We start from the raw sequence: 27,984 nt of genomic DNA, 5'->3' as shown, positions 1-27,984 counted from the left end.
GCGCGGTGAGGGAGCGGGGGTGGGGATCGGTCCCGGGGAGGCCTGGGGCCGCTGGCTTGTGCGCCGTCTCGGCCGCCCCCCCTTTCGCCGCCACCGCCGCCGCCGCCGCCGCCGCCGCCCCGGGCATGTCGTCCAACTGCACCAGCACCACGGCGGTGGCGGTGGCGCCGCTCAGCGCCAGCAAGACCAAGACCAAGAAGAAGCATTTCGTGTGCCAGAAAGTGAAGCTATTCCGGGCCAGCGAGCCGATCCTCAGCGTCCTGATGTGGGGGGTGAACCACACGGTAACCAGCTCCCCCGCGCGCGCCCCTCCGAGCGCGGCCCCGCGCGCTCCCACGCCCCCCGCAGGCCCGGCCGTCGCCCCGCGGGCCCTGACGGGGACGCCCGCAGCCCCTCGCCCAGCCGCTTGCACGCCCACCCCGCCCTTGCACACCGTCCCGGCCGGGTGTGCACTCCCCGCGCGCCACGCGAGGCCTGGTGTCTCCGACGGTGGTATGCCGTCGCCCCCTCCCTTCCTTCCAGCAGCTCCAGCTTCCTGCGTCTGGCTTGCTCGCTACGGGCAGTCCCTGGAGCGCAGGGGGAAGGCCTGGGTGCGGCGGAGCCGCTTTCATCCGCTCACCCTGTGTGTTGCATGTGTTTTACCCCCTTGTTCTTTAACTGGCGGCCAGCTCACTGTCCAGTTGACAGGGCAGGTGGCATCGGCCTGCCTGAATGTTCCTCTGTTTCTGGTTATTTGGTTGGTGCGGCTGCTTAAAGTTTCCCATCCTCCAGACCTTACCCCTGACTGTAGAAATCCTCCCTGGGTTTCCTTTTTTTCTTCTTGAACAAGATATATTAACTGGAGAAACACAGGCTTCCTTGAACCACCGACTCTTTACCGGGGTCTTCCTAGGTTAGGGAGAAGAGAGAATGTAACCATTTGAGAGAAGGTGAGGCCTGATTATAAGGAAGACTATCCGCAGTAGAAATAATGTGGCTTCCTGCATTCTCCTGTCGTATTCATGTCAAAGACGTTGACTTCTCTTTTATTGAGCCTTCTGTTGTATGATCATGAAAGCTGTGGTAATGGGCAGAAGTTAGGATGAGAGGGTGATCCCTGGACCCTTAGGGTGCTTGAGAATGTCCCATTAGGAAGTTGGAGCCCAGCATTAGCGCTTGAGCTTCGAGGACTTTGTTTGTGCCCTGTTTGTTGAGGGTCTTTTTTCTTTTCCAACCACTCGCTCCTTGCCTTCTGACCATTTGCACTGTGAGTCCCAACGCCAGGAATGAGCAGAGGAAATAAAAGGACCTGAAACACCTAACTTCACCAACTACAGGTTTGGAATGAGGAAGATGGAGCTAATAGCTTGGGTTTCCTGTTAATTTCAGTTCTTTAGGCACCCTGACTTTTCAGAGCACTTGAAATTGCCCACAAGATCAAATGCTGACAGAGGGACCTGAGGCCAGCGAGACTTTTTGCTTTGCTTTGGTAGAGGAGCCTTTGGCTGGAGGCGGATGAACCTTAGTCTGAGCCAGAGTTTTAGATCTTTGCATCTAATACAGAAAAGTGCATATGTATGCGGGTGAGGTCGCTATTGGTGTTTTGGTCTTGGGCAGGTTACTTGTTTTCAGTAACCTCACTCTGGTGAGAGTCCTGGCCAGAGTAGGGAGTAGTACTGGTTTAATGTCCAGACCCCTAGAAGCTGTTTTGGGCCAGTAGTCCAGCAGACTTTGTTTCTCCTGCTTTCTGCTGCTTCAGGGGTCATCTGACAACATTGCAAGGGAAACTGGGTCATCAAAATGTGGACCTTGTGTCCCTGCCTGGAAGTCAATCCTTGATTTTGTTCTACAGCCTGTTTCTCACTAGAAAGCATCCTGTCTGTATAAGAACTGGTGGAGGCTCTTAACAGCTCCTACATTGGAATAGTACACCTACCTACCTTGGGTCCCTTATTTTATACACGAAGAAATGGAGACCCCAGGTGGAGAATTAGCTCACCCATGGCCACAGCAAAAGATGCAGCTCATTGTCCGGCACCACGGACTGTTATTCAGCAGTAGTGCTTGAATGGTAGGTCTCGCTTTTTGTGCCTTCTGGTCCTTATTCTGTTTCTCAGCCCAGTGCCGGGATAGGTGGGGATTATGGTCTTGTTAGGGAACTCAAAATGTACACTCAGGTGTGTGTGCCTGTGCATGCCAGCTCATGGGAGTGTGTGTGATGTTGGGTGTTCTGATACGCAAGCAGTGAGTCTGCCTAGATGGGGGCCTCTGAATGGTAGATGGATAGGCATCTGTGAGTCTTACTTTCTTGGACTAGAAAGTCACCCTCTTTCTTTGCCAACTTGAAGGAAAGTTGGAGGGCTAGCTGGAAAGGCATTGACTTTAAGCAAGACCCAAGGTTCTGGGCATAATGAGTGGGCGCCTCAGGGGAAAGGCACTGACGCAGCTCCCTGGACAGGGCAAGTTGTGCAGGCCACCTGGTCCCTAGCATTTAGTGTTTCTGGACCTGAGGTAAGGTCTAGAACTCTAGGATTTCCATCTGGGAAATGGAGGCATCTCCCCAGAAGAAGAGTGGTATAAAATCTTGTGGTTCTCCAGGGAGTCAAGACCACATAGTTCTTGGTGGATTGCTAGCCTTTCTGAGAAGTTACCTTCCTTCAGAAGCCCACTTTTGCCACTTTTTGCAATCTGAGGTTTCAGATGTCACATTTCTTTGATTCTTTAGTTCCTCCCCCTTTTAGGTATTTAGGGCATGATAGTCTATGGCCGATGGTGAATGAGATATGAAGGATGGATATATATCTTTATCGAGAGCAAAAGTCACTCTTTCCTGATGTGGTTGATTTACTTCCAGGTGGAAAAAGAGAGGTTTTTGAGCTTGGTGTTGTCACAGGAGCTCCTCTCTTGGACAAGAGTTGCAGCCCGTGGACTTTGTGGAGAGAGAGTATAGGAAACAGGATCTAGGGTGCCTGGCTGGCTTAGTCAGTGGAGCACATGGCTCTTGGTCGCAAGTTTTTGCCCCATGTTGGGTGTAGAGTTTACTTAAATAAAACTTAAAAAAAGAAGAAGACTTTAGCTCTGTCAGGGAAGAACTAGTAAAGAGAGAACACTAGTGTTTTAGTGGATGAAATACAGTGTAGAGGCTCTGGAATTAGAGAAGAGATTTCCCTGGAGAGGGGCATGGAGACCAGAGGGTCATGGAGACCTGCAAGAGGAGGCAGACCTGGCTTGATAACCTGCTGGTTTTAGAAACCAGGTATTCATGAAACGTCACTCAGATGGTCACAAGGAATAGGAGCAATTGGTGGTAACTGTATTCAACTATATTGGAACCTGCTAGACTGTTCTTTAAAGTGACTGCATCATTGTACATTTCCACTAGCAGAGTGTGTGTGTGTGTGGGTCCAGGTTCTCATCCTTGCACTTCTCTGCACATCCGCAACACTTGTAATCATCTTTTTTATTATAGCCACATTGGTGGGTGCAAAGCGTTACCTCATTGTAATTATGATTTATATTTCCTTGATAACTAATGGTGTTGAGTATCTTTTCATGTGCTTATTGGCCATTTGTATATTTTCCTCAGAGAAACGTCTGTTAAGATCCTTTGTCCATTTTTTTTTTTAAGATTTTATTTATTTATTCATGAGAGACACACAGAGAGAGGCAGAGACACAGGCAGAGGGAGAAGCAGGCCCCATGCAGGGAGCCCAGTGAGGGACTGGATCCCATGTCTCCAGGATCAGCCCCTGGGCTAAAGGCGGCGCTAAACCACTGAGCCACCCAGGCTGCCCTCCTTTGTCCATTTTTAAAAAACATTTTTGCCCAGTTTTAAATTGGGTTATCTTTTCATTGTTGAGTTATTAAGAGGGTTTTTTGTTTGTTTGTTTGTTTTTATAGAACTCCAGCACTAGTTGGGGTGGGGGGAGGCAGTGAAGGGCAGAGGGAGAAGGAAATGCTGAGCAGGGAGCCAGATGTGGGGCTTGATCCCAGGACCCTGAGATCATGAGAAAGCAGAAGCTTAACTGACTGAGCCACCCAGGTGCCCCTAGAGTTATAAGAGTTCTTTGTATAGTTTAGGTACAAGTCCCTTATTAGATATATGATTTGCAAGTATCTTCTCCTGTTCTTTGGATTATCTTTTATACTTTCTTTTTTTCTTTTTTTTTTTCTTTTATACTTTCTTGATGGTACCTTTTGAAGCTCAGGTTTTTTAATTTTGATAAAGTCCATTTATGTATTTTCTTTGCTTGCACTTTTGGTGCATATCTAAGAAGGCTTTCCCTCACCCAAGGTCATGAAAATTTACTCCAATATTCTAAGAAAAACTCTCATAGTTTTAGCTCTTACATTTAGGTCTGTAATCCATTTTTTAAAAAATTTTTTATTTATTTATTCATGAGAGATACAGAGAGAGAGACAGAGACACAGGCAGAGTCAGAGAAACAGACTCCTCACAAGGAGCCTGATGTGCGACTCGATCCTGGATCCTGGGATCAGGCCCTGAGCTGAAGGCTGACGCTCAACCGCTGAGCCACTCAGGCGTCTCAGTCTCTGTAATCCATTTTGAATTAATTTCTGCTTGTGGTGTAAGGAACAGATTCATTCTTAAGTCTCCATTCTCTCCCACACTCCACCCCCATTCTGTCCATGCATTTTCTTTGCTTAATGCAGACCTAGAACTTCTTTTACCTGCCTTTTTCTCTTGCTCTGCTACTTTGAAAATCTTTGGTAAATATTCCTGCTCTGGTGAGACCTTTGGACAAATTTGCCCTTCACCAGACCTTTCCACCTCATGGAGAACAGGAAGAGAAGAAAAACCAGGGTGTGAAAAAGGAGGAATAAACCTAGGAGTGAATTTGTTGGCACCTGTGGCTCTGTTCTTGCCCACTTCCCTCTCTAGCTTGAGGTGTTGCCTGGACTTCCTTGGTCTTAGGGTTTTTCAATATATCATATTTTCTGATGGTGGCAGGTGAACATGATTGTCTGCTGTAGCCAGCTTATTGCTGAGCCCCCCACAAAATCACAGGACAAGTCAGGAAACCTGCATGCCCTGCCCACCCCTCCTGCGTAACAATTCCTATGAAGGTCACATAGGGAAGTAGAGGCTTCTGGACTCAGAAGTTCAACAGACTGGAACTAGTGACTGAATTTTCATCTCAGTAGGATCAGTGTAGAGTGAATTGTCTGCTCCTGAATTTCTTACTCAACTCGTTTAGCCTCCTTATTATTTATGCTGATGGCTCCTGGAGTTAATCATGTGGATAATCCAAAAATCACTTACATGTTGTGAGATACAGCAGATTTACCATCCTAATATGTTGTACTTAGCATGATACTTGAATGAATATGCATTCCACAAGTGTGCTTATGCTGAAGGTGAGAGGGGTCGGCCCAGGATTATGCTAGATAATAGAGGACAGACACATCTTCCTGAAACATTCAAGAAGTCATGACCTTTCATGCTTCAGAACTTTTAGTTACTTTCCTTTGTCTACTACATAAAGTTTACTCTTCTCTCTCTGCTATTTAAGATTCTTTATAGGGACGCCTGGGTGACTCAGCGGTTGAGAGGCTGCCTTTGGCTCAAGGTGTGATCCTGGAGTCCCGGGATCGAGTCCTGGGATGGAGTCCTGCATCAGGCTCCCTGCATGGAGCCTGCTTCTTCCTCTGCCTGTGTCTCTGCCTCTCTCTCTTTCTCTTTCTGTGTCTCTCATGAATAAATAAATAAACACATCTTTAAAAAAAAAAAAAAGACTCTTTACAGTCTGGCCATAGACTCCATAGCCAACTTTAACCTTCATTCCCACCCTCCAGACCGAGTCTTTGGTATGGTCACAACAGCTTTGCTGTCTCTTTTCTCTTTATCCTGGAGTTAGCCATACTTCAGTCCCCTTTTTCTAGCCATCCATCCCCCTAGCCAGCATGTATTGTGCAGCTACTCTGTGCCAGTTGTTGTGCATAAACATGGATACCATATTTTCTTCCTTCTAGGGCTTCACAGCCTTGTGGAAGAATCAAACATGTAAGCAAACATTGCCCAAAATGAATGTGCCATTTGGGATATAAAGATGCACAGAGGAGTGAGCATCTAATTCAACCTGGGGAAGACAGGGTAGCTCTCATAGAGGAAGTGTCATTTAGCCAGATCTTGGATGATTCTATTAGCTTTATCCTTTCTTCTCTTCTTGCTGCCATAGTCTATCACCTGAACTACTAAAGTGGCCCTATAAATGGCCTTACTGCTTATTTTTACCTTTTCCAATCCCTGCTTGATTTTGATTCCAGGATACCTTTCTGTATCACCCGTTTTATCATGTGAATTCCCAGACTTGAACCCAAGAATACTTCCCATTTCCTGCATAGTCAAGTCTAGATTTTTATAGTGGACAAATCTAAGTTTAAATCCAAGCTCTGCCCCTTACTAAGAGCTTTGGAGCTTCATTTTACTTTTCTGTAAGATGAGCAGAAACACTTTCCTTGCAGATTATTAGGAGAGAAGCAAGGAATGGGGAACACTGCCTCAGTCAAGTTAGCTATCCAGAAGAAGGCTCACACAGCACTGTATACAGAGCCAAGGTGTGGGCACCAGACAGACCTGGGAGCAAATCCTGACTCTGCACATCCTGTCTGTGTGACCTTGAGGAAGGTTTCTTGAACTTCTTTTGCAAAATCAGATTAATAACAATTAGTGTGGCAATTAAGTATTAGAAATAATAGCACAGGGCAGCCCAGGTGGTTCAGCAGTTTAGCGCCACCTTCAGCCCAGGGCGTGATCCTGGAGTCCCGGGATCGAGTCCCATATTGGGCTTCCTGCGTGGAGCCTGCTTCTCCCTCTGCCTGTGTCTCTGCCCCCTCTCTCTCTCTCTGTGTCTATCATAAATAAAAATAAATAAATAAATCTTTAAAAAAATAGAAATAATAGCACAGAATATGTGATATCTATGTGATACCTATGATATATAATATATAACATTGCCTATGATATATAATATATAACATAAAGCCCCAACCACTTCTAGGTATTCATTAAAAAGAAGCAGCTGTTATTTATTAATATTAATCATAGGCTAGGCCATTCCCCTATCTTCCTATGTTCTTTCCATGCACTCCTTAGAACTTCTATCCTACCCTGCCACCTGCCAGTCTACCGCCACACACCGTACTTAAGCTCTTGAGTCTTGGGTCTGACTCTTTCCACTACCTGGGGATTCCCTTACCCCTACCCCCTACCCTATCCTCTCCCTCTCTCTCTCTCTCTCTTTTTTTTTTTTTTTTTTGAGAACTACTGTCCTAGGCCTTTCTCACATGTATTTATTTCTCTACAGCTTCCTCTAGCAAACAGCTCTTGGGAGTCTATCCCCAGGCAGCACCGATTTCTTCACCTGTTTTTCCCCCCTCCCTTTATTCATAACTCTGCAGCACTCATCACATTGTATTCTTTGTTGTCTGTTTTCCCAGCTGGACAAAGCCCACCTTCTCATTGTTGTATCCCCAGCTCTGGCACAGTCCTGGCATATATAGTAAGGCCCTCAATACATTTGTAGAAGTTAACTGAAAAGGAGTTTGTCAGATCAGAGTCTGAGCCAGGTCAGGAAAGGCCTTAAGTGCCAGGCTAAGAAGGTGAAACTTTACCCTGGGATTGATGAGGAGCCATGGAAGATCTTCAGTGGGGGTATAACATGATCTTGTAGTCTTCCAGTGTCAGGTGCTCTTGGCAAAACCAGGAGAGGCATTAGGTGCTCAGTTTCTAGCCTGATGTGTGAGGGCCAGGAGTCTTTGTGACCATATTAACCTCACCCTCAGCTGTTCTTGCTGTCATTTCCCCGTGTTCGCACTCATTGTATACTACTTGATTTTTAGTTTCTCTGTGCCATGAGTCTGTCTCATCTCCCAGATAAGAGAATAAGCCGCCTCCTTTTTGTGTGCACAGTGTGCAGTGTGCCCCCTCCTCCCTGACATGAAGTGAAGCATGTAGTAGGTATCTTATTAAGTGCTTGTTCAATTGAAATTGGCTAGAACTCTCTGGGGTGGTAGAATTTAGCACAACTAAAAAATAGTACAGCTAATCCCTAGAGTGAATCATCTGCATGGGCCCAGTGGAAATGAAGGGTGGGCCTACCTAGTTCATATATATGGATTGTTCACCAAAAATTATCTCAGAAATCTCCTGCCATTGGGTTGTGTAGTCAAGAATTGAGATGAAGGGAGAACTAAAAACTGACTAATTTACGACCTTCTGAAGTAGGTGGAATCAAAAGTTACAGAGAATTAACGAATAGAGCATTCTTGAATAGCTGCCGTTAGAAAAATCCACCGTGGCTGGCTCTCAGGAAAGGGCTTCAGTCTTTTCTAGTTCTCGCATCAAGCCCTGGCCTTCACACCAAATCTAGATTTTAGACTAACCCAGAATCAATGAGTAGTACATTCTAGAACATTCTGTATAAAATCATGCTCTTTGAGCCAGTGTGGAAGATGAACTAGAAAATAGAAAAGGTGGGATTACACAAGAGCCATGAACTTCTTAACTTCTTCAACTGTCCAAGCCAAGCAAGCAATACATGCCAGGAAAAAGGAAGTGGGACAGCTACCATGAATTGTTTCTGTTGGCAGGAAAACAAGGAAGTGGAATGGTTTCCTCTGTAGGCACACACTTCACAGTCAGGTTCCCTCGTGAGCACCTCCTGGAATGGGAATTGGTGTGGTTTTTTTTTTTTCACGTGGCTGGTAAGCCAGTGTGGTAGGTACCATAGACCTGGGTGCTGAGAATTTTCAGTGTCTGGTTTGATGAATTTCGATAGATGTATATATGGTCATGTAATTATCACCCCAAACAATACGTAGAACACTTCTGTCACCCCAGAATCAAATCTCTTATGTCCCTTTATAGTCAGCTGCCCCTAGCCAACCGAGGCAGCCTCTTACTGGATTTCTCTCACTGTAGATGCCTGTTCTAGAATTTCATGTAAATAGACTCATACAGGATATACTCTTGTGTCTGTGCTCATCACTTTGGGCCAGGAGTTTATTGAGTCTCTGCCCCACTGCCAGTTTCTGCCACCTCCCCATATATACACATGCCTGTGCCTTCCTTCATTTCCCCAGGAGCAAATTAGGTTTTTCACCACTGCTAGAAAAGTAGGGTTCCCCAGCCCAGATACTGCATTAATTTGAACATCTTCCGTCCTCTGACATTTCTAAATAAAAAAGGTTTGGAGCATGAAAGGGGCAGCAAATTAAATGCTGTTTCCCCTATTTGTGCTCCTAATGACTCTTGGTTATCCCCTCACTGCCACATGGGCCTCATTGAGATAATAGGATTTGCAAGGAAAGTTTCTGGCAGACCTAAGGCTGTGCATCCCCTCCCCCCCATCCATTAAGGCAGACCTAAGGTTTCCTCTGTAAATCCTGAATGCATTAGTGGCAACTGGGTTGAGGGTCAAATGTCAAATACTCTGCTGTGAGGGGAGAGGACATCTGTGGCTAATTAGACCACTAATTGGCTAAGCTGGGGACAGGGAAGGGCAGGGTATACTCTCTGAGCTCTGTGCCAATGGGAAGCCAGCTCCCTGTCAGCCTCCAGCTCCCTTAAGAGGGATGAAAGCCAATGGGAAGGTTTGCTTGCAGTGGGTGCAAGGCATCCTACCCCATCTCCTTCAGTTCAGCATAATGCAGGACATGGCTTTAGGAACTGGCCCTGTTTTAATCAGGAGAGTAAGAGTGAGCCAGTGGCCAGATGTCTACCTCTTCTTCTCACTTTAAATTTGATCCTTTACTTTGGAGATGAGTTACATACCCACACAAACTCATCCAGCTTTTTTTCCTACCCCATCCTGACATCTTGAGTGACCCACAATTTGTATAAAGATGTTAAAAGGCCTCAGTACCCACATAGGTTGTGTAATGTTTATTCATTGATCCACTTATTGCTACATTTAACAAATATTTATATTGTACCTGCCATAAGCAAATCACCGGGCCAACCCTGAAGGAACCTCCAGAGATCAGTTAGATGACCTTTGCTTAAAAAGATCAGTAATACAATCTTGCCTCACTTATAGTCTAGCAAGCTTGCGAGGTTTATAAGCATTAACCATGATATGAGGGAGACTGTGTTATGGCCAAAGGATGGATACAAGCACAGGAATTCCAGAATGAAGAAGAACATTTATGGTCTGGAGAATCATGGAAAGCTTCATGGAATAGGTGCCTTTTGAGCTGGAACTTAGCAGGTGGGGAGAATTTCAATAGGTGGAGATGGGTTAGGAACTTATTTGAAAAGAAGAGCAGAAATAAAGGCAAGGAGGGAATCCATGGACATGTTTTTGGTAAGATGGTGGCATTCACGTTGTGGCATATTGTGTCTCTGAGGCAGGTGGCCTCCTGGCTGAGAACGTTGCTTTTCCCTTGCTTTGCAGATCAATGAGCTGAGCAATGTCCCTGTCCCTGTCATGCTAATGCCGGATGACTTCAAAGCATACAGCAAGATCAAGGTGGACAATCATCTCTTCAATAAGTAAGTGGCCTCCTGAGTGGGCTCAGGTTTTGTGGGTAGTCCTTTCCCTCAAGGCAGAGAACTTCTGAAAACTTGCACATGGCAGTGCCAAGCCAGCACCTGGCAGGGTGTGACAGCGACACCTGGATCTCAGTGCTGACAAACTGGCTGGGAAAATGCATTCATTATGTGCCTCTCCTGTTTGTGTCATTCTGTCATCTCCTGTATCCGCCTACCTCCAGGGTCCCTCAGGGCATGTGGTCCGGGCCAGGGTGATTCATCTGGGGCCAGATTAGGTAGCAGTGAGCTGCTCACGAGCTGTGGTATCTACTGTGAGGCTGACAACAGTGGCCCTATCTTGATCTTTGTCTGTGGCAAGAAGCTGCCAGACATTTTCCTGGCCCAGGATACAGCCAAGCTCTTCTCTCTCCCGATGGGTGTGTGAGCCACAGGCTGAGCATGGTGCCCAGGGGTGCCATCCAAAGTAATTCCTCCCACTTTTGTTCCTTGTGGCTTCTGGGACGATGTCTGAAGGGCATCTCCAGGTTGGAGCAGCTATCTCACCTAATGCAGGGTGGGGCCTGCTCTAAGCCCTTGGGAGGCCGTACTTTTTCAGCCCATCTTGGGTCATCTGGAGGAGCTCTTGCTGCCCACACCCTTCTTTCTGCGCTTGCATCCTGGCACCACTTTCTATTGTCCCACGGTCCCTGGCACCCCTCCAGCTGGGCTCTGTCACCCCACTGTTGCCAGACTGTTAGCCTAGAGGGGAAGCTTGGTTTGAAAATATCCCTTAGTGTCCTCTGTCTGCCATAGTAATATCAACATCTTATTCTAGAAGCCATCTGTCTTCAGAGCTAAGTGGCTACCTGTATAGAAGAAAGACTCCTGTTTCTGCTCTGTTCTCACACTGCCACCACATTTTACTTCACTGGGTTTTCGGAATCAAGCAATTCTGAAGGATACCAGCAGGGTGTCCTGCCAATTCAGTTCAGCTCTGATACTATCTACCTGAACTTAGCATCAGGTCCCTCAGGTTCAGCCCCACAAAACTGCCCTCCTGCCTTCAGATCCCAGTTAGAAGTCTAGGTTGTCACCTGTGTTAATGACTAACTTGCTGTGGGTCCCACATTCCCATGACTCTTACCCCCTGGATTCAGTGAGTTTGCTAAAGCGGCTCACAGAATGTGGTAAAACATTTTATTTACTCAATTACGGGTTTATTATAAAGGATACAGCTTAGGAACAACCAGATGGAAGAGATGCATGGGGCAACGTGTATGAGGAGGGGCATGGACCTCCCGGACCCTCTCTAGGTACACCACCCTCCCCATACCTAGACATGTTGACCAGCCTGGAGCTCCTGAGCCCTGCCTTCATTGCAAAGCGTGATTGATAAAATCATTAGCAAGTGTGGCGATTGGCTCTACCCCCCAGCCCTTTACCCCTCCCTGCTGGCTGGTTCCCCTGGCAACCAGCACCCAGCCCTCAGGTCTTCCCAGAAGTTACCATGCGGCTCTCCAAAAATCACTTTTTTTTTTCTCTCTCTCTTTTTTTTAAAATAGGCTCCATAGGATGCCCGGGTGGCTCAGCGGTTGAGCACCTGCCTTCGGCCCAGGGTGTGATTCTGGAGTACCAGGATCGAGTTCCTCCATCAGTCCCACACGGAGCCTGCTTCTCTCTCTACTTATGTCTCTGCCTCTCTCTCTCTCTCTGTGTCTCTCATGAATAAATAAAATCTTAGAAAAAATAATAATGAAGTTGGCTCCACATCCAGTGTAGAGCCCAATGCAGGGCTTGAACTCACAACCTGAGATGAAGACCTGAGCTGAGATGAAGAGGCAGATGCTTAACTGACTGAGCCACCCAAGCACCCCCTCCTCCAAAAGTCACCTTTTTAACATAAACTCAGATGTGGTTGAAAGTCTGAGAAACAAGCATTACTAGAATGTAACAGGGCTTGTTGAAATGTTGAAAGGGGTTTGTTATGAATAAAAAAAGACATGTTTATTGCTCTTATGACTTCAGAAATTCCAAGGGCTTAGTTGCTCTGTGCCTAAAACAGGAATGAAGGCTAAATATATATTTCTTACTGTATCACAATATTATACCTTCTAAGAAAGGAGAGGCAGTCCTTGGCCCTGAGTCAGGAAAGGAGGTGGGTCTGTCCCAGGGCTCAGGGCTCTGGAAGAAGACATTGCACTGTTGCCTATTTCAGGGTCTGTGGCCTCTGGTGAAGTTCTACCACCTTGACATCTTGGCCTAAAGCAGAGCGTCCAATCTCTTCATTTATCTTTCTTTATCCCTTTGTCCTTTTAGCAACTGTTGATGTGCTAATTATTGGACTACGGTACGGTTTACTAAAAGAAGGGCACATGAGGCAGAGCAGGCCCCTGCCTTCATGAGAAGCCACTGCTGTTTATTTCCTCAAAGTATGTCATCCTGGAGTATAGTCAGGGAGTCGTATTTCTCAAAGGGAGTTCCCAAGAAAGGGGACATTGTAAATGTGGAGGATTCAGAGAAGGCATCCCTTCAAGGCGATTCTCTCCCCTCCTGGGATTATTGACTAACAGGTGGGCAGGGTGGAGATGGTGCCAGCAGTCCACAGATGAGGCTTCCTGAAAAAATGGGATCCTAGTCAATTGACTGAGGACCTCTTCAACCCAAAGCACCCTCATCTTCCATCCCAAGGGAAGCCCAGTGTAGGGCTTCCTGGATGTTACCATCTTTAGAACGTGTTGATAGAAGCATCCTCAGAAGAAAGGGTCCCTGGGTCAAGAAAGGCCACTCCTTTTAGTGGCCAGACTGCCATCCACCTCACAGCAGCTGTTCACATGCAGCCACTCGCATGTAGCAAGTATAGCTCTTAAGCAGTGGACCTGCACTCTGTCACACTTCTCGGCAGGTGAGGGTTTTTCCCCTTTAATGTAAATTTTGTCAAAAGAGACCATACACTCAGAAAAAGTCCACAAATTTTAAGTATACAGCTCAACTAGTTTTTACAAAATGAACACATGGATGTGAAGTTTAAAAACTTTTACATGCTCAGAATCACCAGGATTGTCTGTTAAAAGTGCAGATTTCCAGACTCATCTCCAGAATTTCTGGGGCCTAGAAACCTACATCCTGAGTGCTGCAGATTGTTCAGATCCCGGTGACCTGTGGACCAAACCCAGAGAAGTTCTTTTTTTTTTTTTTTTCCCCAGAGAAGTTCTGATGTAAGAATTAGATGGACAAGAGAGGCTCACAAAGACATTTCTCTGCTTTGCCCTAGGGAGAACCTCCCCAGCCGCTTTAAGTTTAAGGAGTACTGCCCGATGGTGTTCCGGAATCTCCGAGAGAGGTTTGGGATTGATGATCAGGATTACCAGGTACTGGCTATGGGCTTTTTTTTCAAAGTCAGAGGGGTCAGAGAGTGGAGTGGGGTCAGGAGGCCACGGGACAATTTGAGGAAAGACTTGTCTACTGTCCTTGTGCTATGCCTTCCTGTGTTGTCCTGTTCCAGCCTGTTGGTCTCTATCTGGGTGCTTGCAGGCTCCTGGAGGGGTCAAAACCCTAGAAGTGCTTCTGAAGCTGCCTGGCAGGCTCATGCTCCTCTTGTGGGGGAGAGAGCAGCAGGAGGGACAGGGGCTGCAGAAGCAGCTTCATCTCAGTCTGACATTCCCAGTCTAGGCCCAAGAACCCTTCTCCTCCATAGTTTGGCTTAAGAGAGAGAATTGTTGCCAGCGGGTGATGAGGCCTCTTAAAACAGATAAGACAGAGTAGAAAAGGAAGACTTCCAGGGTGATGTAACCTTGCCAGGTACGCAGGCCGCCTCCTACATGCATCCTGGCCTGCTGTGGGAGTGGGGCAGGCGTGGCTGGCGACTGTTCCTCCTGGGCCTGACAATGCCAGGTCCCAGTATCAGGGATGGTACAGTCTGACTCCTACTCAGTGGTTTCTGTTCCTGCTCCACCTCACACCTGCCTCCAACCTTCTGCCCCTGGCAGACAATCTGCCAATGACTGTGGGAGAATTTTCCACTTCACTTTGCTAGCAATAAGAAATACAGCTGATTTGTGGTTGTCTGGAGAGAAGAAAAGGAGTGCATTTCCTAGTGAAATTTAAAATGGATGTCCAAATCTTTTAAAATACTGTAATGCCTCACGGCTGGCTGGCCGGATCCCAGCAAGCCTTTCGGGGAGTAGTTCCTGAGGAGCAGAATGCACTTCAGTGAGGCCCCTCCCTGCTCCCCTCCACTCGGAGGACCACCTGCAGAGATGCCATTTCCCAAGAGGAGGGCATGGGGAGGCAGGGGTGGAGATGCCAGGGACGGAAAACTCAAGAACAGCTGTGTCTAAGGTACTGGGAAGAGCTTCCGGCCCCTTCTGTCAGCACCAAACCCTGAGCTAAATCATGACCTGATTGGAGCTGGAGGTTTTCTGAAAACTCTTGCCACTGTTGAAACCCCAGGTTGCCGAGACATCTTCCTTCTGCTGCGGCTCCTTCCCTTCCCCTTGGTGCTCTAACCACATCCTTTCCATGTCTGCATTTTTTCTCTGCGAACCTTGTGGGCAAGTGACTGTGCTCACGACTGAGGGAGATGGGGTGTGTGGTGCTCAGGGAGGGGACTCTAACCGTGTAGAGTATCCAAGCACGCAGCCTGGAAACTAGGCAGGGATGGAAGCATGCTTCCCCATGAGGCTGGGCACCTGCACATCTTACCAGAAGTAGGAGAGTGAGGCCCTTGGCTGAGTACCCTACTCAACATTTCTGGGTTGGGGACACCCTATTTTGGGGGTGTCCTTTTAATTTAGAGAGTGCCTCACTACCTCAGACTTGAGTCTTCCCTTGAAGGTGGCACTCTGGGCAGCCTGGGTGGCTCAGCGGTTGAGCGCCTGCCTTCGGCCCAGGGCATGATCCTGGAGTCCCAGATCGAGTCCCACATTGGGCTCCCTGTATGGAGCCTGCTTCTCCCTCTGCCTGTGTCTCTGACTCTCTCTGTGTGTGTTTCTCATGAATAAATGATCTTTAAAAAAAGAAGTGGAAAAAAAAAAAAAAGAAGTGGTACTCCCTCTTGCCCCCAGGGTCTTGTGAGGAGGCACTGGGTGAAGGCAGAATGTGGACTCCTAGGTGAGAGCTGATGAGAGGGCTTGGAGAGGAGGCATTTCTGTGAGCAGATCCCTATATGTGTCTGCTTGGGAATAGGGACAGCTGGGGCCTCTCTCTCTGCCTCGCCTTTCAAAGGTCCTCTCCCGGCATCTGCTTTGTGAACACATCCCTTTGCTTGACTCACACCTCCCCCTCCACCCTCTCAGAGGCTTCTACTGCTCTCTGATCCTAATGGGAATGGGGCCTCAAGGAGGAGCAGTGTCAGAGCCAGAAAAGCTCCCCAGAACTGCCTCATAGCTCTGCACAGACAAGCAGGAGTTTGAGGTGCTCAGGGAGAGGTGCTGGGCAGAGAGGCCAGGAACACCTGCCTGCTTCGGGAAGGGTTCTCCAGCATGTATGTACAGGGAAGAGAGGTGGCTGCCCATTGCTGCTCTATGCTGGCCTGCTTAAATATTTCCTAAGCTTTGTCTTTGTCACCCCAGGAAACTGGGAAAATCATCCTGGACTGCCTCCTTGTGTTCCAGGTCAGGAAATTCAGGAGTGGAAAGGTGAAGTGGCTCACCCAAGGTCAGGTTACCTGTGGGCGTCAGGGTTAGGGCCCAGCCTGAAGCAGAGATTTAGTTGACAGGGGAGTTCCAGGGGTCAGAATGAAAGATGTTTCACAGCCAGCCCTCTGCCCATCCAGTCGGGGATTAGGAGCAGGTGGTCTGGAACAACTTTACCACTCTTCAGGAGGACTTTTGGGAGAGAAGCAAACTTCCCATGAGACCAGGGGTGGGTAAGTTCCTGCCTGTCTCAGCATTGTTGGCCTTAGAGCAGTCTGGCCCAAGTAAAGATCAGAGTCCTTGTTCTTCTCCCGAGACCAGCCTGCTTTTGTCTTGGTCCCTCAGAACTCAGTAACGCGCAGCGCCCCTATCAACAGTGACAGCCAGGGCCGGTGTGGCACACGTTTCCTCACCACCTACGACCGACGCTTTGTCATCAAGACTGTGTCAAGTGAGGATGTGGCTGAGATGCACAACATCTTAAAGAAATACCACCAGGTATGGTGAGTCCCGAGCCTGGGCGGTAGAGGACAGGTGGCAAGGGGGAGGAGAGAGCCCCTGGGCAGCTTCCTGGGGAGAGGTCAGTCCCCTCATGGTGGTCCCCACCTCCCGAGACCCAAGCGCTTGGCCCTGCCTGGCTCTCCCTTGGGCCATGTGCTGAACTGAAATGCTTGCTTGTAAAAAGGGAAAAAGGAGAAATGAAGGCATGTTATCCACTCAGTCCCCATTGAACAGCTGTTTCTTGTCAGAGTCGGGAAGTTTCCCACTCTGGCACCTGCCACATTTCTTCTAAATGAGGTCCTGTGGGCTTGCAGGGTAGCTTCCTTTCCATCTCGACTCTCCACTCGTCAGGAAGCTGCCCTGGAGAGAACTAGGGGAAAGCTGCCCTCTCCCCGGAGTACCTGGAATGTACTGAATGGGACTGCTGATCTCTGGGGCTCCATTGGAACCCCTGGGGCACAGCATGGCTGAGAGCTCCTGGCAGGAGGCCCTTGCTCTTTCCCAGACCACAGTTCCGCCTCCATCTCCCCCATATGCCCCTGGCCTAGCCTACCTCAGTGACTCTCCGGTGGCAGAAGCCTATTTCAGACAGAAGTCTCAGCAGAGTCCCAGTAACATGAAGCCAGAAGGCCTCTGCCAAACCTGCTGGGGGTGGGAATGGCGTGGTCTGTTTAAGTCCAAGGAACCCCCTGGGACCTCCTGGGACCCATCTGAAAGACGACTGGTCTGGAGGCCTGGGGAGAGCCCTGTCCATCCCGGTGTCTTCATTGTCCCTCAGCCGCCGACCTTCCTCCCTCTGCTCTAGTTCATCGTGGAGTGTCATGGCAACACCCTTCTGCCGCAGTTTCTGGGCATGTACCGCTTGACCGTGGACGGTGTCGAGACCTACATGGTGGTCACCAGGAATGTGTTCAGCCACCGGCTCACTGTACACCGCAAATATGACCTCAAGGTAAAGGGCTTGGCGTTTCCAGCTCTGGGGCTGCCATCCACCCCCCGCCCCCAAGGCTTGGAGGGGCCGAGGCTCCACCTTGCACAGAACGGGAAAGCCTCCGGAGCATAGGTTTTGGTACAGAATGGGAACTCTGGAGTTGATGTGTCTAATTCCTTTGGGTCAGAAGCTGTTTGAAGTCCAAGTGACAATGACAAGAGGTTATTTAATGCACCATATTTACATCACAGTTGATGTTCTTCAGCTCCCGTCAGTAGGACGTGCACACTGAGGGTCAGTCTGGGGATGGGCGTGCTGACACCCTCACCCTGGCATCTGTGAGGGCACTGTGGACTAGCAGCACAAACACGTCTCTAGACACAGAAAGGGACACGCTTGTGTCTGTGAGCTGTAGTGCTCCGCTGTTCTGAAAGCTGCCTTCGTGCTTCGTTACCTCACACCTCTGTCTCTCTCCCTGCCACAGCCACAGCGCGTCTCTTCCATTCCTGCGGGGCCTGTGGTCTGCTCCTCCCCAGTGCCTCTCATGGCCGCCCAGCCTCTGCCCTCCTTGCTCTTTTGTTCATCTCTGCCTTTCTCAACCTGATTACTTCTTCCTCGGCTCAGATGTCACTTCCTGCAGGAAGCAAGCCTGGACCGTTGCCCCGCCCCAGCCTAGACCACCCTGTGCGACCTGCTTGCAGAGTGTGGTCCTCCCTTGTACCACCTAGCACCCATGTCATTGATGGATTAATGAATCGTGTAACTACTTCTTAATGCCTGTCTTCTCTGTTGGAAGGAAAGTCCCCTGAGGGCAGGGACTATGTCTTAGTACAGTCCTGTTTGCTGAGCGCAGGCCTCATGTCTACTCAGTTCTGACAGTGGTCTGTGAAAGAGGATGTTGAACAAATTGCTGCCTCCTGGCCCCTCTAGGATTCTAACCAGCCTCCTTCCGTTCACCTGCTGCCTCTCCCCAAAGACGGGTGCATGTTTCCCTGCTCAACGGACTTTGCCTCAGCTGGACCTCTCCTGATGGCTCTTATCCTTTCAGGGCTCTACTGTTGCCAGAGAAGCGAGCGACAAGGAGAAGGTATGCTGGGACCTGTACCGATCAAGTGTGGAATGGGTCGCTTGGAATCAGAAACACCTTCTGTCGGCCATCCTGTCCCTTCCTCCACCACAGCCCCTGGCCTGGTTCCCAGACATGCAGTCTGTCAGTGCTGTGTCACTGGGCACCCGTCTGTCCTCATCTCTGGCCTAGGCCTTGCTCTCCAACCTTGCTGGGTTGTCCACAGTCCCACAGAGCTGGTGATTTCTGTCTCATAGTCCAGCTTGACTCGCGGAGTGGCTGCCTGAGCCCCGAGGTGGTCCAGGCTCATTGTGTGACATATGCCACATATTTGCCATCCCTGCCTACTTGAGGCCTGAGACTATAGCCTCCTGTGCTGAACCTATTGATTTGACAGGTTGACCATCTGTGCTCTAAGGACCCTTCCCCTTTTTGTACCATCACCTCTTGGGGTGAGTGTATTAGGTCACCCAGCCTAACAGTGCTGTTACTCTCCCAGGCCAAGGACTTGCCAACATTCAAAGACAATGACTTCCTCAATGAAGGGCAGAAGCTGCATGTGGGAGAGGAGAGTAAAAAGAACTTCCTGGAAAAACTGAAACGGGACGTAGAGGTACTTAGTAACCCTTATTTTCACCTTGGTTGAGGAGGCCCCCCTCTTGTCCTCAGAGCAGGAGCCTCTTTAACCTTAAGAAAAATTGAATTCATGGGGCACCTGGTAGGCTCAGTTGGAGGAGCATGTGACTCTTGATCTTGGGGTTGTGAATTCAAGCCCCACATTGGTTGTAGAGATTACTTAAAAATAAAATCTTAAAAGAAAATTTTAATTCACAACATTTCACATTCTTGGAAAGGAAGGCTGGTGATTTGAATGGTATAGGTGCAGATGAGTATCCCATCAGGGGAACACATTTATGCCAGTAGAATCTTTGTAGCACAAGTTGGAATGCTTTCCTTTATCTTTTCGCTAATCTGTTTCAACACCTTTTTCTAAAGCCCCTAACCTTCCTTTCTGGAGGTATCCCCATAGTGGAAGGGGGGTCGGCCATCAGAGCAACGGGAAGCCAGCTGTTAAGATCCACAACCAGGCCATTCTGTGGCTCGGATTCTTCACTTACCCAGCAGCCTTCTTTTAGAATAGGACTTCCTGCGGAGAAGTTCTTCTGGGGAGGACAAGTGCTAAATAGTGAATTTGTCACCTGGACCACTTGATAACTGAGCGTCTCCTATTTTAATAAATTGGGAACCTGTTCGTTGAAACTAAATCCTACACACTGTTAGAAGTGTTTTCTTATTTTTTTTATTAGGGTAAAAGATGCATAAAGTTTACTATCTTAACCATTTGGAAGTGAACAGTGCAGTGGCATTAAGTACATCCACACTGTTGTACAACCATCACCACCATCCATCTCCAGAATTTTTCATCTTTTCAAACTGAAGCTCTGTCCCCATTCAACAATAATTCCCCATTCCTCTTCTCCCTAGCCTCTGGCAGCCACCATGCTACTTTGTGTCCCTGTGAATCTGACTATTCTAAATACTTTTTATATAAGTGGAATCGTACAGTATTTGTCTTCTGTGTCAGGCTTTTTTCACTTGTCATAATGTCTTTGAGGTTCATGCATGTTTAGCATATGTCAGAATGGCCTTCCCTTGTAAGGCTGAATAATATTCCATTGTACATTTACACTCCACCTTGTTTACCTGTTCATGCATCAAAGGGCCAAAGGGCTGGTATAATAGTTAAGATTTTCCAGAGAAACAGAACCAATAGATGGTGCTGAGACATGGATGGTTAGACCAATAGGTAGTTAAGTAGACAGGCAAGTGTTTATTATAAGGAATTGAATCTCACAGTTATGGAGGCTGGCAATTCCTAGAGCCATAGTTGATACACTGGAGACCCAGGAGAACAGATGGTATAGATTCAGTCTGGAGGCCAGTGTGGTCTCAAGACCAGGGCAGGGCCAATGGTTTAGACCATGTCTGAAAGCAGGAAAAATTGATGTTCCTGTTCAGAGGCACTCAGGCAGGAGGAATTCCCTTTTACTCACAGAAAGGTCACCCTTGGGGATCCCTGGGTGGCTCAGCAGTTTAGCGCCTGCTTTGGGCCAAGGGCATGATCCTGGAGACCCGGGATCAAGTCCCACATCGGGCTCCGTGCATGGAGCCTGCTTCTCCCTCTGCCTGTGTCTCTGCCTCTCTCTCTCTCATTCTCTCTCTCTCTCTCTCTCTCTGTTTCTAATGAATAAATAAATAAAATATTTTTTTTAAAAGAAGGGTCACCCTTTTTGTTCCACTCAAGCCTTCAACTGATTAGATGAGGCCCACATCAGGCCCAATCTGCTTTACTCAATTTGCCAATTCACATGTTAATATCATGTACAAATACCCTCAGGATGCATGCAGAATAATATCTGACCAAATGTCTGGGCACCTAACATTAACCATTGCACTTGGATTGATTCACTGTGTGCTGCTATGCACATGGGTTTTGCAAATGGCTTTAGTTCCTGGGAAGCTTTTTTTTCATCCCTGCCTGCTATGTCTATGGCTTTATTCTGCCTCTAAGTTTGTCCAAAGTCTTTCTCCTCCCTTTCTTCCCTTTCTCCCTCCTCTCTTTCTGAGAGGAATTTAAGGCAGTTTACACATTTTGTTTGTTTTCACTTGCCTGTTGCTTTCCAAATGTTCTCAGGTCGATAGGAGTGGGTGTGGGACATGTACTCTCTTTGGTGACCTCGGCCCCCTCTCCTTGGACCTTGAGAAGGGCTCTCGTCTGGGGGTGCTTGGCATGGTGCCCCCGCCTTTCTCTATAGAGGAGATGCACCTGATCTATCATCAGGGCTTCTTATGTTTTTAGCAGCCCAAGAGTCTGTGTAAGGCCGCTCTGGTCACAGCGCTCAGTCAGACAGTTTCCTGGTGACTGGCAGGGTCCTGGCTCATGCCTATTGGCGGTGGCCAGCTACCTAACAGGATTTGGACCATGACTGTGGCCTCAGTATTCACTGAGCTGGATTTCCAGCTGGCCGGTTCCATCCGTATCAGCCCCACACTTTCATTTTTCAAGACATGGAATTCTAGATCAAGAGACCTGAGATGCCGTCTTGCTCACAACACTCCTGTAGATGTGAACTCTGCAGCCCGTGCCTTCTCCCCCTTGCCATCTCCCCCTGTGCCATAGCCTCTTCTGACCTTTGGAAAGAGGTTCAATTGTCGCTTGGCTCTTATGGGATGTCCCTTTTCTTTATCTCCCTGTTCTCACTCTTGACTGGTGAAGAAGCTGAGTCACATGGTGTTTCAAACCGCACTTGTGAGTCTCAGAGGTACATTTACTTCACAACCCAGCACACACACATACACGCACACAACTGAAATACTGTCCATCTATTTCATATTACAAACTCTGGCATTATCTATTTCTATTCTATTCTATTCTATTCTATTCTATTCTATTCTATTCTTAGTATTTAATAATTTAAAAAAATTCCTGGCCCCAGACTACTCAACTAGATATAGGGCTCCTGACGGGGAAGGTTCATGGTCTGAAGGAAACCGGCCTGTGGTGTCAGCCTCTTTTGATCCCAGACCCAATGGGTCATTTCTCTTCCTCGGTGTTCCTTCTGCCTTTCCTCCCACAGCTTCTGCCATCCTTCTCAACTCCTCTCCCCAGGGAGGCCCCTCTCCCCACTGGCCCTGGTTCCTGAGGCTCCTTGCCCTCGGGGAATGGCTGTCCTCCCTGCTGGACTCAGAGCTCACTGAAGGCAGAGATTCTGATGGCTTGTTCTCACCTGTTTCCAAAGTAGAGAATGGACTCAAAGGGAGTGCCTTTTCTCCCCTTGCCAGATGCTCCCCGGATGCCCTGTGTAACCTCTTCCTTCCATCTCTCCTTCCCCACCTTTGCTAGTTCCTGGCCCAGCTGAAGATCATGGACTACAGCCTGCTGGTGGGCATCCACGATGTGGACCGGGCAGAGCAAGAGGAGATGGAGGTGGAGGAGCGGGCTGAGGATGAGGAGTGCGAGAACGACGGACTGGGTGGCAACCTGCTCTGCTCCTACGGCACGCCTCCCGACAGCCCGGGCAACCTCCTCAGCTTCCCCCGCTTCTTTGGCCCTGGGGAGTTCGACCCCTCCGTTGATGTCTATGCCATGAAAAGCCATGAAAGTAAGTGGGAGGCCACACCTGCCCCGCCCAGCCCTGCTCCCATGGCCTATTGTGTAGATACCGCTGGGATCTGGACCCCCCACTTCATTCACTGCTGACTTTGGCCTTTTCCTGCCTCCGGGCTCTCCTACCAAACCACCTCCAGGAACTGTGGCTTCTGGGGCCTCCAGGGTCCTTCTCTGTCAGGCTTTCCTTCACCTCTGCTTATCCTGGATGTCTGAGGCTTGCTTCTGCCCTCCTTCACGGTTCTGAAACCTTATACAGACTGTCAACAAGAAGAGAAGAGCACTGAAGACTTGTGAAAAGGGCCCCATTAGGATTCCTTTCCTCAGGTCCAGAGCACTAGGGGTGGCTCTGGTTCTCCGGTCTGCAGAGTTCCGGAGCCCCTGCTTTCTGCTGTTCTCCCTGCCACCTCTCCTTCCTTCCCTGCTCTAGGTGCCCCCAAGAAGGAAGTCTATTTCATGGCCATCATCGACATCCTCACGCCATATGATGCGAAGAAGAAAGCTGCCCATGCTGCCAAGACAGTGAAACATGGGGTAAGTCCTTCCTGCTGCCTCCAGGCCCCCTGCTCCGAGACACCCCGCCCCCCCAGACCCACCCAGGCGCCCTACTGCTCTCCCTGTCAGGTGGTTTGCCTAGTTGATATTCCCTGGTTCTCAGGCCGGCAAAAAAGCTTTTGTGGCTTTTCCCTTCTGGCTGGGCACTAATAGCTTTGTACGTGCCCACTCTGCTCCCCCAAGAACCTCTTCCCCATGGACTTGAAGCTCCTCTGTCCAAACAGGAACCTGGCCCCAAGATCCCGAGTCTCTCCACCACTTCCCCACAACCTTGCCCCTCCTTCAGTGGGTGCAGGCTTAGGGTTGTGAGTCAGAGGAGCAAGGCCAGGGTAACTCTGAGTGGGAACTGCCGTCTGGACATAGCGTTAGGCTCTCAGGCCGAGCCAGAGGCTGCTGAATCCGCCCCCCACCCCCCGCCGCCCCTCCCACTGGATCCTTCCAGTAGCCTCCCATTTGGGGCCATGAGCTCCACCTGAGTCAGCCTCTGTGTGTTACAGGCAGGGGCCGAGATTTCGACTGTGAACCCTGAGCAGTACTCCAAACGCTTCAACGAGTTCATGTCCAACATCCTGACGTAGTTACTTTCTACCTTCAGCCAGAGCCAGAGAGCCGGATGTGGGGTCGGGTCGGAAAAGGGAGAGGGTAGATTTGGGCTGGAGGGGAGGGTGGGAAGCAGAGTCAGAGTCGGGGGAGGGGAGGGCTTTGGTGAGGAGCTGGCCGCCTGTGAGGGAAAGACTAGCTGGGGGGCAGGAGAGATGCTGCGTGAGCTCTCTCGGACTCACAGGGTGTGCCTCACCTTCCGCTCACCTTTGATTTTCCCCCCATTTGACCCAGGTTGAAAAGGGGTTTCCTTTTTGTTCCCTTGTAACCTTTTACAGTACCTTGGGGCTAGAGATGACTTTGTGGGTTTATGTGGGTTTTGTTTCTGAAATCTCATTGCTCCAGGTTTGCTATTTATAATGACGTATGTCATCACCCCATCACTCTCCCCATCCCTGCTCTACTCTGGGTTCCCTTTAGTTAAAGAGGCACCCCATGGACCTGGCCAACGGTCCAAGTGCTCTGATGCCAGAGAAGAAGAGGTCAGACACCTCACCCCTGCTGCATTTGATCATGTCTGGATTAACTTTTTAATTTTATGGAGTTTTGTGCACAACTTCCTCCACCTTTCGCCTCGGATCCAAGTGAAATGTTACCGGATTCCTCCATGTAAATGCTGTCCTCCTGAAGGAACGTTCCAGATCAACATCAGGCACCTTGGATCAGGAGAGATCTCCCAGGGGCGTGAGTTCATCCTCATGGGATGGTTAGGGGTGGGGGTAACGGCTGGGCTCTCGGACAGCTGGTTCTCACAGAACCCCGCGAACGTCACCCAGGCCCCTGGCTCCTGGCGTTCCGATGTCCTGTCTATAATGCCTGCCTCTCATTGGGTCAAGAGGAACGAGGGAGCCTCTTTACTTATAGCAGGACCCCCAGAAGCTGATGAGTATCAAATGAGGTCTTGTGCCCTCCATCTGTTCACTTCCTTCTAATCTTGGCCCAGGCGCCCTCCCTTGTAGTTGAGCTTTTAGCTGGGGCACATCTCCACGTGCCTGGGGTGTTCCTTGCAGAGATACCTCAAGTGCCAGGGCTGCCATGTAGATAATCTGATGCCCTGTGCCTGTGGTCTGTCCCTCGGATGGTCTTGGCCAGCAGGGAGCCCACCCCCCACCTTGGAAGGTGGCACCCATGCCTGACGTTGCTTCAGAGTTACTTGATGAGACCCAGGAAATCGCATTTGGAGGCCTGATACGGGGATCGACCTGGCGCCAGCTTTGGGACTATTTTCCTTGATGCCTGGGTGTCAACTTTTAGCAGATCTGCCATCCCCGGGCTTCCTCAGGAGTGGCATCCTGCAGCTTCCTTCTGGGTCTCCACCCACCTGCTGAGCTACCCAGGTCTTAGAACTGAGCCACGTGTCATTCTTGATGCCATCAGAGCAGCTTGGTCTGGCTAGGAGAGAAACAGCCCTGTGTTGGGGGAGGTACATTCCTGCATCTTCTCACCCCCTCACCAGGAACTGGGGATTTGGGATGAGATATGGCAAAACTTGTAGATAACCCCACAGATGCGAAGAAAGTCTGTGGAAACACTGACTGAATGGATTGCTTTCCTGTGGCTCCCTCCAAACCTGGCCAAGCTCAGCTTCCGGAGCAGGAACCAGCACTGTTTCCGTGCCCTCCCCACAGCTTTTAAGGTCAGGGAGGAATGGAGGCAACATTTTTGGACTCCACAGGGGCTTACTGGCACTGTTCTGGAAGAGGCAAGCAGGTCAAACCACCACCCTGGCCCCAAGAAGGGGCCGTAGGTAGCTCTGAACATCAGCAGCAAGACCACCAGGTGATTTGAGGAAGAACGTGACACCAAGTGGCTCATGGAGAAAACAAATCTGATGTAGGAAGGGATTATGTAGGAGTAATGTTTGGACTTGATTTCCCCACCTCCTAATCAAGAATGAAAATTTGGATCTGCCCCTCGAGAGGCCCAACATCTTCAGAACTTGGCAGGCTGTCCTTCCATGGCTGCCACAGCCTTGGGCTCCCACCGGCTTCCTGCGTTTGGTCCACTGATCATGTTGCCATCATGTGTATGAAAAGTGTAACGTAACACAATCCATCAGTTAAAGATGAGCTACCAGGTATCTAACTTCTTTAACATTGAGTTTTTGTGGGTTTTTTTTTTTTTTTTTTTTTTTATTGTTTACATTTTGAGAGTAGCATTCTGTTTCAAATGCTCTTTGTTTTTCTGACAGTATTGTTTGGGCCGAAACATTTGAGCTGTGGTTGGGTGGATTTTAGATTTTTTTTTTTAAAGGTCATTCTCTGTGCTTCTTCAAAACCTTGGGTTTGGCTCTCTAATTCCTTTGCCATTCAAATGTTCAAGAGCTATTTATCTTGGTTTCTGTCAGTTTTCTTTCTCTTTTTTGGAATGACGCAGGTATATTTGGTTTGTGGTCTGAATGTGGAGAAAGGGAACTGACCCCCAAGCTTTTGTGTGCCCCTACTCCTTTCCTGAGCCCCACTGTTCCCTCTGTGGGGGCCCTAGAAGGTGTCCAAGGGCACTACCCTCAGCCCTCCTCTCTGGAGCCTTGCAGAAAAGCTCCAGCGGTCTCCCAGCAAGCACCCCAGAATAATTTGGGGTCTCCCAAGAACAGGGGTGTAGGAATAGGACATGACTGATGGGGTGAAGCCTGAATGGAGAGAAGAGCAAGATTCCTCTCCATCCACCCCCATCCCTGCCCTGACCGCCTAGCCAGCCACAGCTTCTCCCGTCCTCAAAGTTTGTGGCTGAGACACCAGCCTCCCAGGCCTCCCAACCAGAGCGAGGCTTTTCTGGAAAGTCTGCCTAGATCACTAGATGAAGGCCTCTGGCCCTCGTTCCTTTTCACGCACCAGAGTCTTTGTCTCCCAGTGCAAGCTCCTTCCCTGTGCCCTGCAGTTTGGGGGTCCCGGGCAGAAGCCAGCAGTTCCAGGAGCAGACTGAAGCAGTGCTCCATCTCTCCTTCTCTAGCTCAGGGGTTACTGGTCTGTGGCTGTGCTCAGTGGCTCCCTCTAAGTTCCCACCACAGGCAGCTCTTCCTCCCCTCCTCCTTCCTGTTTCTCCTGCCTGTGCTTTAGGCCTCAGACAGGTGTGTCCCCCCCCCCCCCTCCCGTAGTGCTCAGGACTGGGGACAACAGACTTCTGCCCTAAGAATCTGCCCTGGGGAGGTGGACCAAAGACCCGGGACTTTGCTCAGCAGCCAGTCCCACTCCCCCAGTTGTCTTTTTACCAATTCTTGTTGGGAGAGAAAAAAACTTCAGCACTCCCTAGCATTTGAGCTACTCAAGTGTTAGGGGCCAAGAGGAACCTTACAGCTCGGGCTTTAGAGCTGTGGTTCCCCCAAGTCTAGGGACCTCACTTCTTTCTGGCAGAAATAGAGGGAGGGTCCGGCCTGAGCACAGGAATCCTAGGGAAAACCTATTTGCCCCCCAAATCTACCAGCCATCTGCAGGGGGCAGGGACATGGCCCACCTTTCCGCTGAGATGTGCCACCTATGAAGAGTGCCTCCAAAGGAAAGACGAGATTCAGCTGCCCCCACTGGGTTGTCCTGAGATCCTTGGGAGGCTGAGGAGGAAACTTCAGAGGAGCCCCTTCCCCTGCTCAGAGCTATTTCATGAGTTGTGAACCAGCAGCCTTTAGGGGGAGGCCAGAACTGCTCGGCACATCCAAGCATCAGGTCAGATCATTGTCATCAAAAAATGTGAATGAAGCTTAGATTCACCTCTTGGGGGGCGGGATACACTAGCACCCATCAGATGTACGTGACTTCTCAGTTTCTCACTGCGACCTCCATTTTTTTAAATAGGAATTTTCAACCCCTTGTGCTTGTCTCATGTCTGCTCGAACAGTTCGAGACCCTGATTACTGTTTTAAAATGCATGCACGTTAAGATGAATCTCCAACCCAAGGAACAAATAAAACTCAAAAAGCTTTGTGTACACACCTGTCACGTGTGAGTCCTTTGGAAACAACCCTTTTTTTCAGAATTAAAAGGTTTGGGGGATCCCTGGGTGGCGCAGCGGTTTGGCGCCTGCCTTTGGCCCAGGGCGCGATCCTGGAGACCCGGGATCGAATCC

General features: G+C 49.3%; 1 protein-coding gene across 2 annotated transcripts; it reads left to right on the top strand.

The window, feature by feature from the left end:
- The first annotated feature begins 9 nt into the window (after nucleotides 1–9).
- PIP4K2B (phosphatidylinositol-5-phosphate 4-kinase type 2 beta) lies at nucleotides 10–27,846 on the top strand. 2 transcript variants are annotated; one of them, XM_077853008.1, is made up of 10 exons: nucleotides 10–284; nucleotides 10,398–10,495; nucleotides 13,746–13,842; nucleotides 16,453–16,605; nucleotides 17,414–17,560; nucleotides 18,588–18,626; nucleotides 19,105–19,218; nucleotides 22,510–22,768; nucleotides 23,204–23,307; nucleotides 23,826–27,846. In XM_077853008.1, the coding sequence occupies exons 1-10, from the start codon at nucleotides 126–128 to the stop codon at nucleotides 23,904–23,906; spliced, it is 1,251 nt and encodes a 416-aa protein (XP_077709134.1). In that variant the 5' UTR covers nucleotides 10–125; the 3' UTR covers nucleotides 23,907–27,846. The 2 variants fall into 2 exon arrangements, with proteins under 2 accessions (XP_077709134.1, XP_077709135.1); XM_077853009.1 differs by lacking the exon at nucleotides 10–284 and adding an exon at nucleotides 2,031–2,050.
- Nucleotides 27,847–27,984: the final 138 nt, after the last annotated feature.

The sequence above is a fragment of the Canis aureus genome, chromosome 16 (genome assembly GCF_053574225.1).
Source record: "Canis aureus isolate CA01 chromosome 16, VMU_Caureus_v.1.0, whole genome shotgun sequence".
In the NCBI taxonomy this organism is placed as follows: Eukaryota; Metazoa; Chordata; class Mammalia; order Carnivora; family Canidae; genus Canis; species Canis aureus.
The sequence above is the reverse complement of the archived record's forward strand: the minus strand, read 5'-3'. Positions and strand labels throughout refer to the sequence as shown.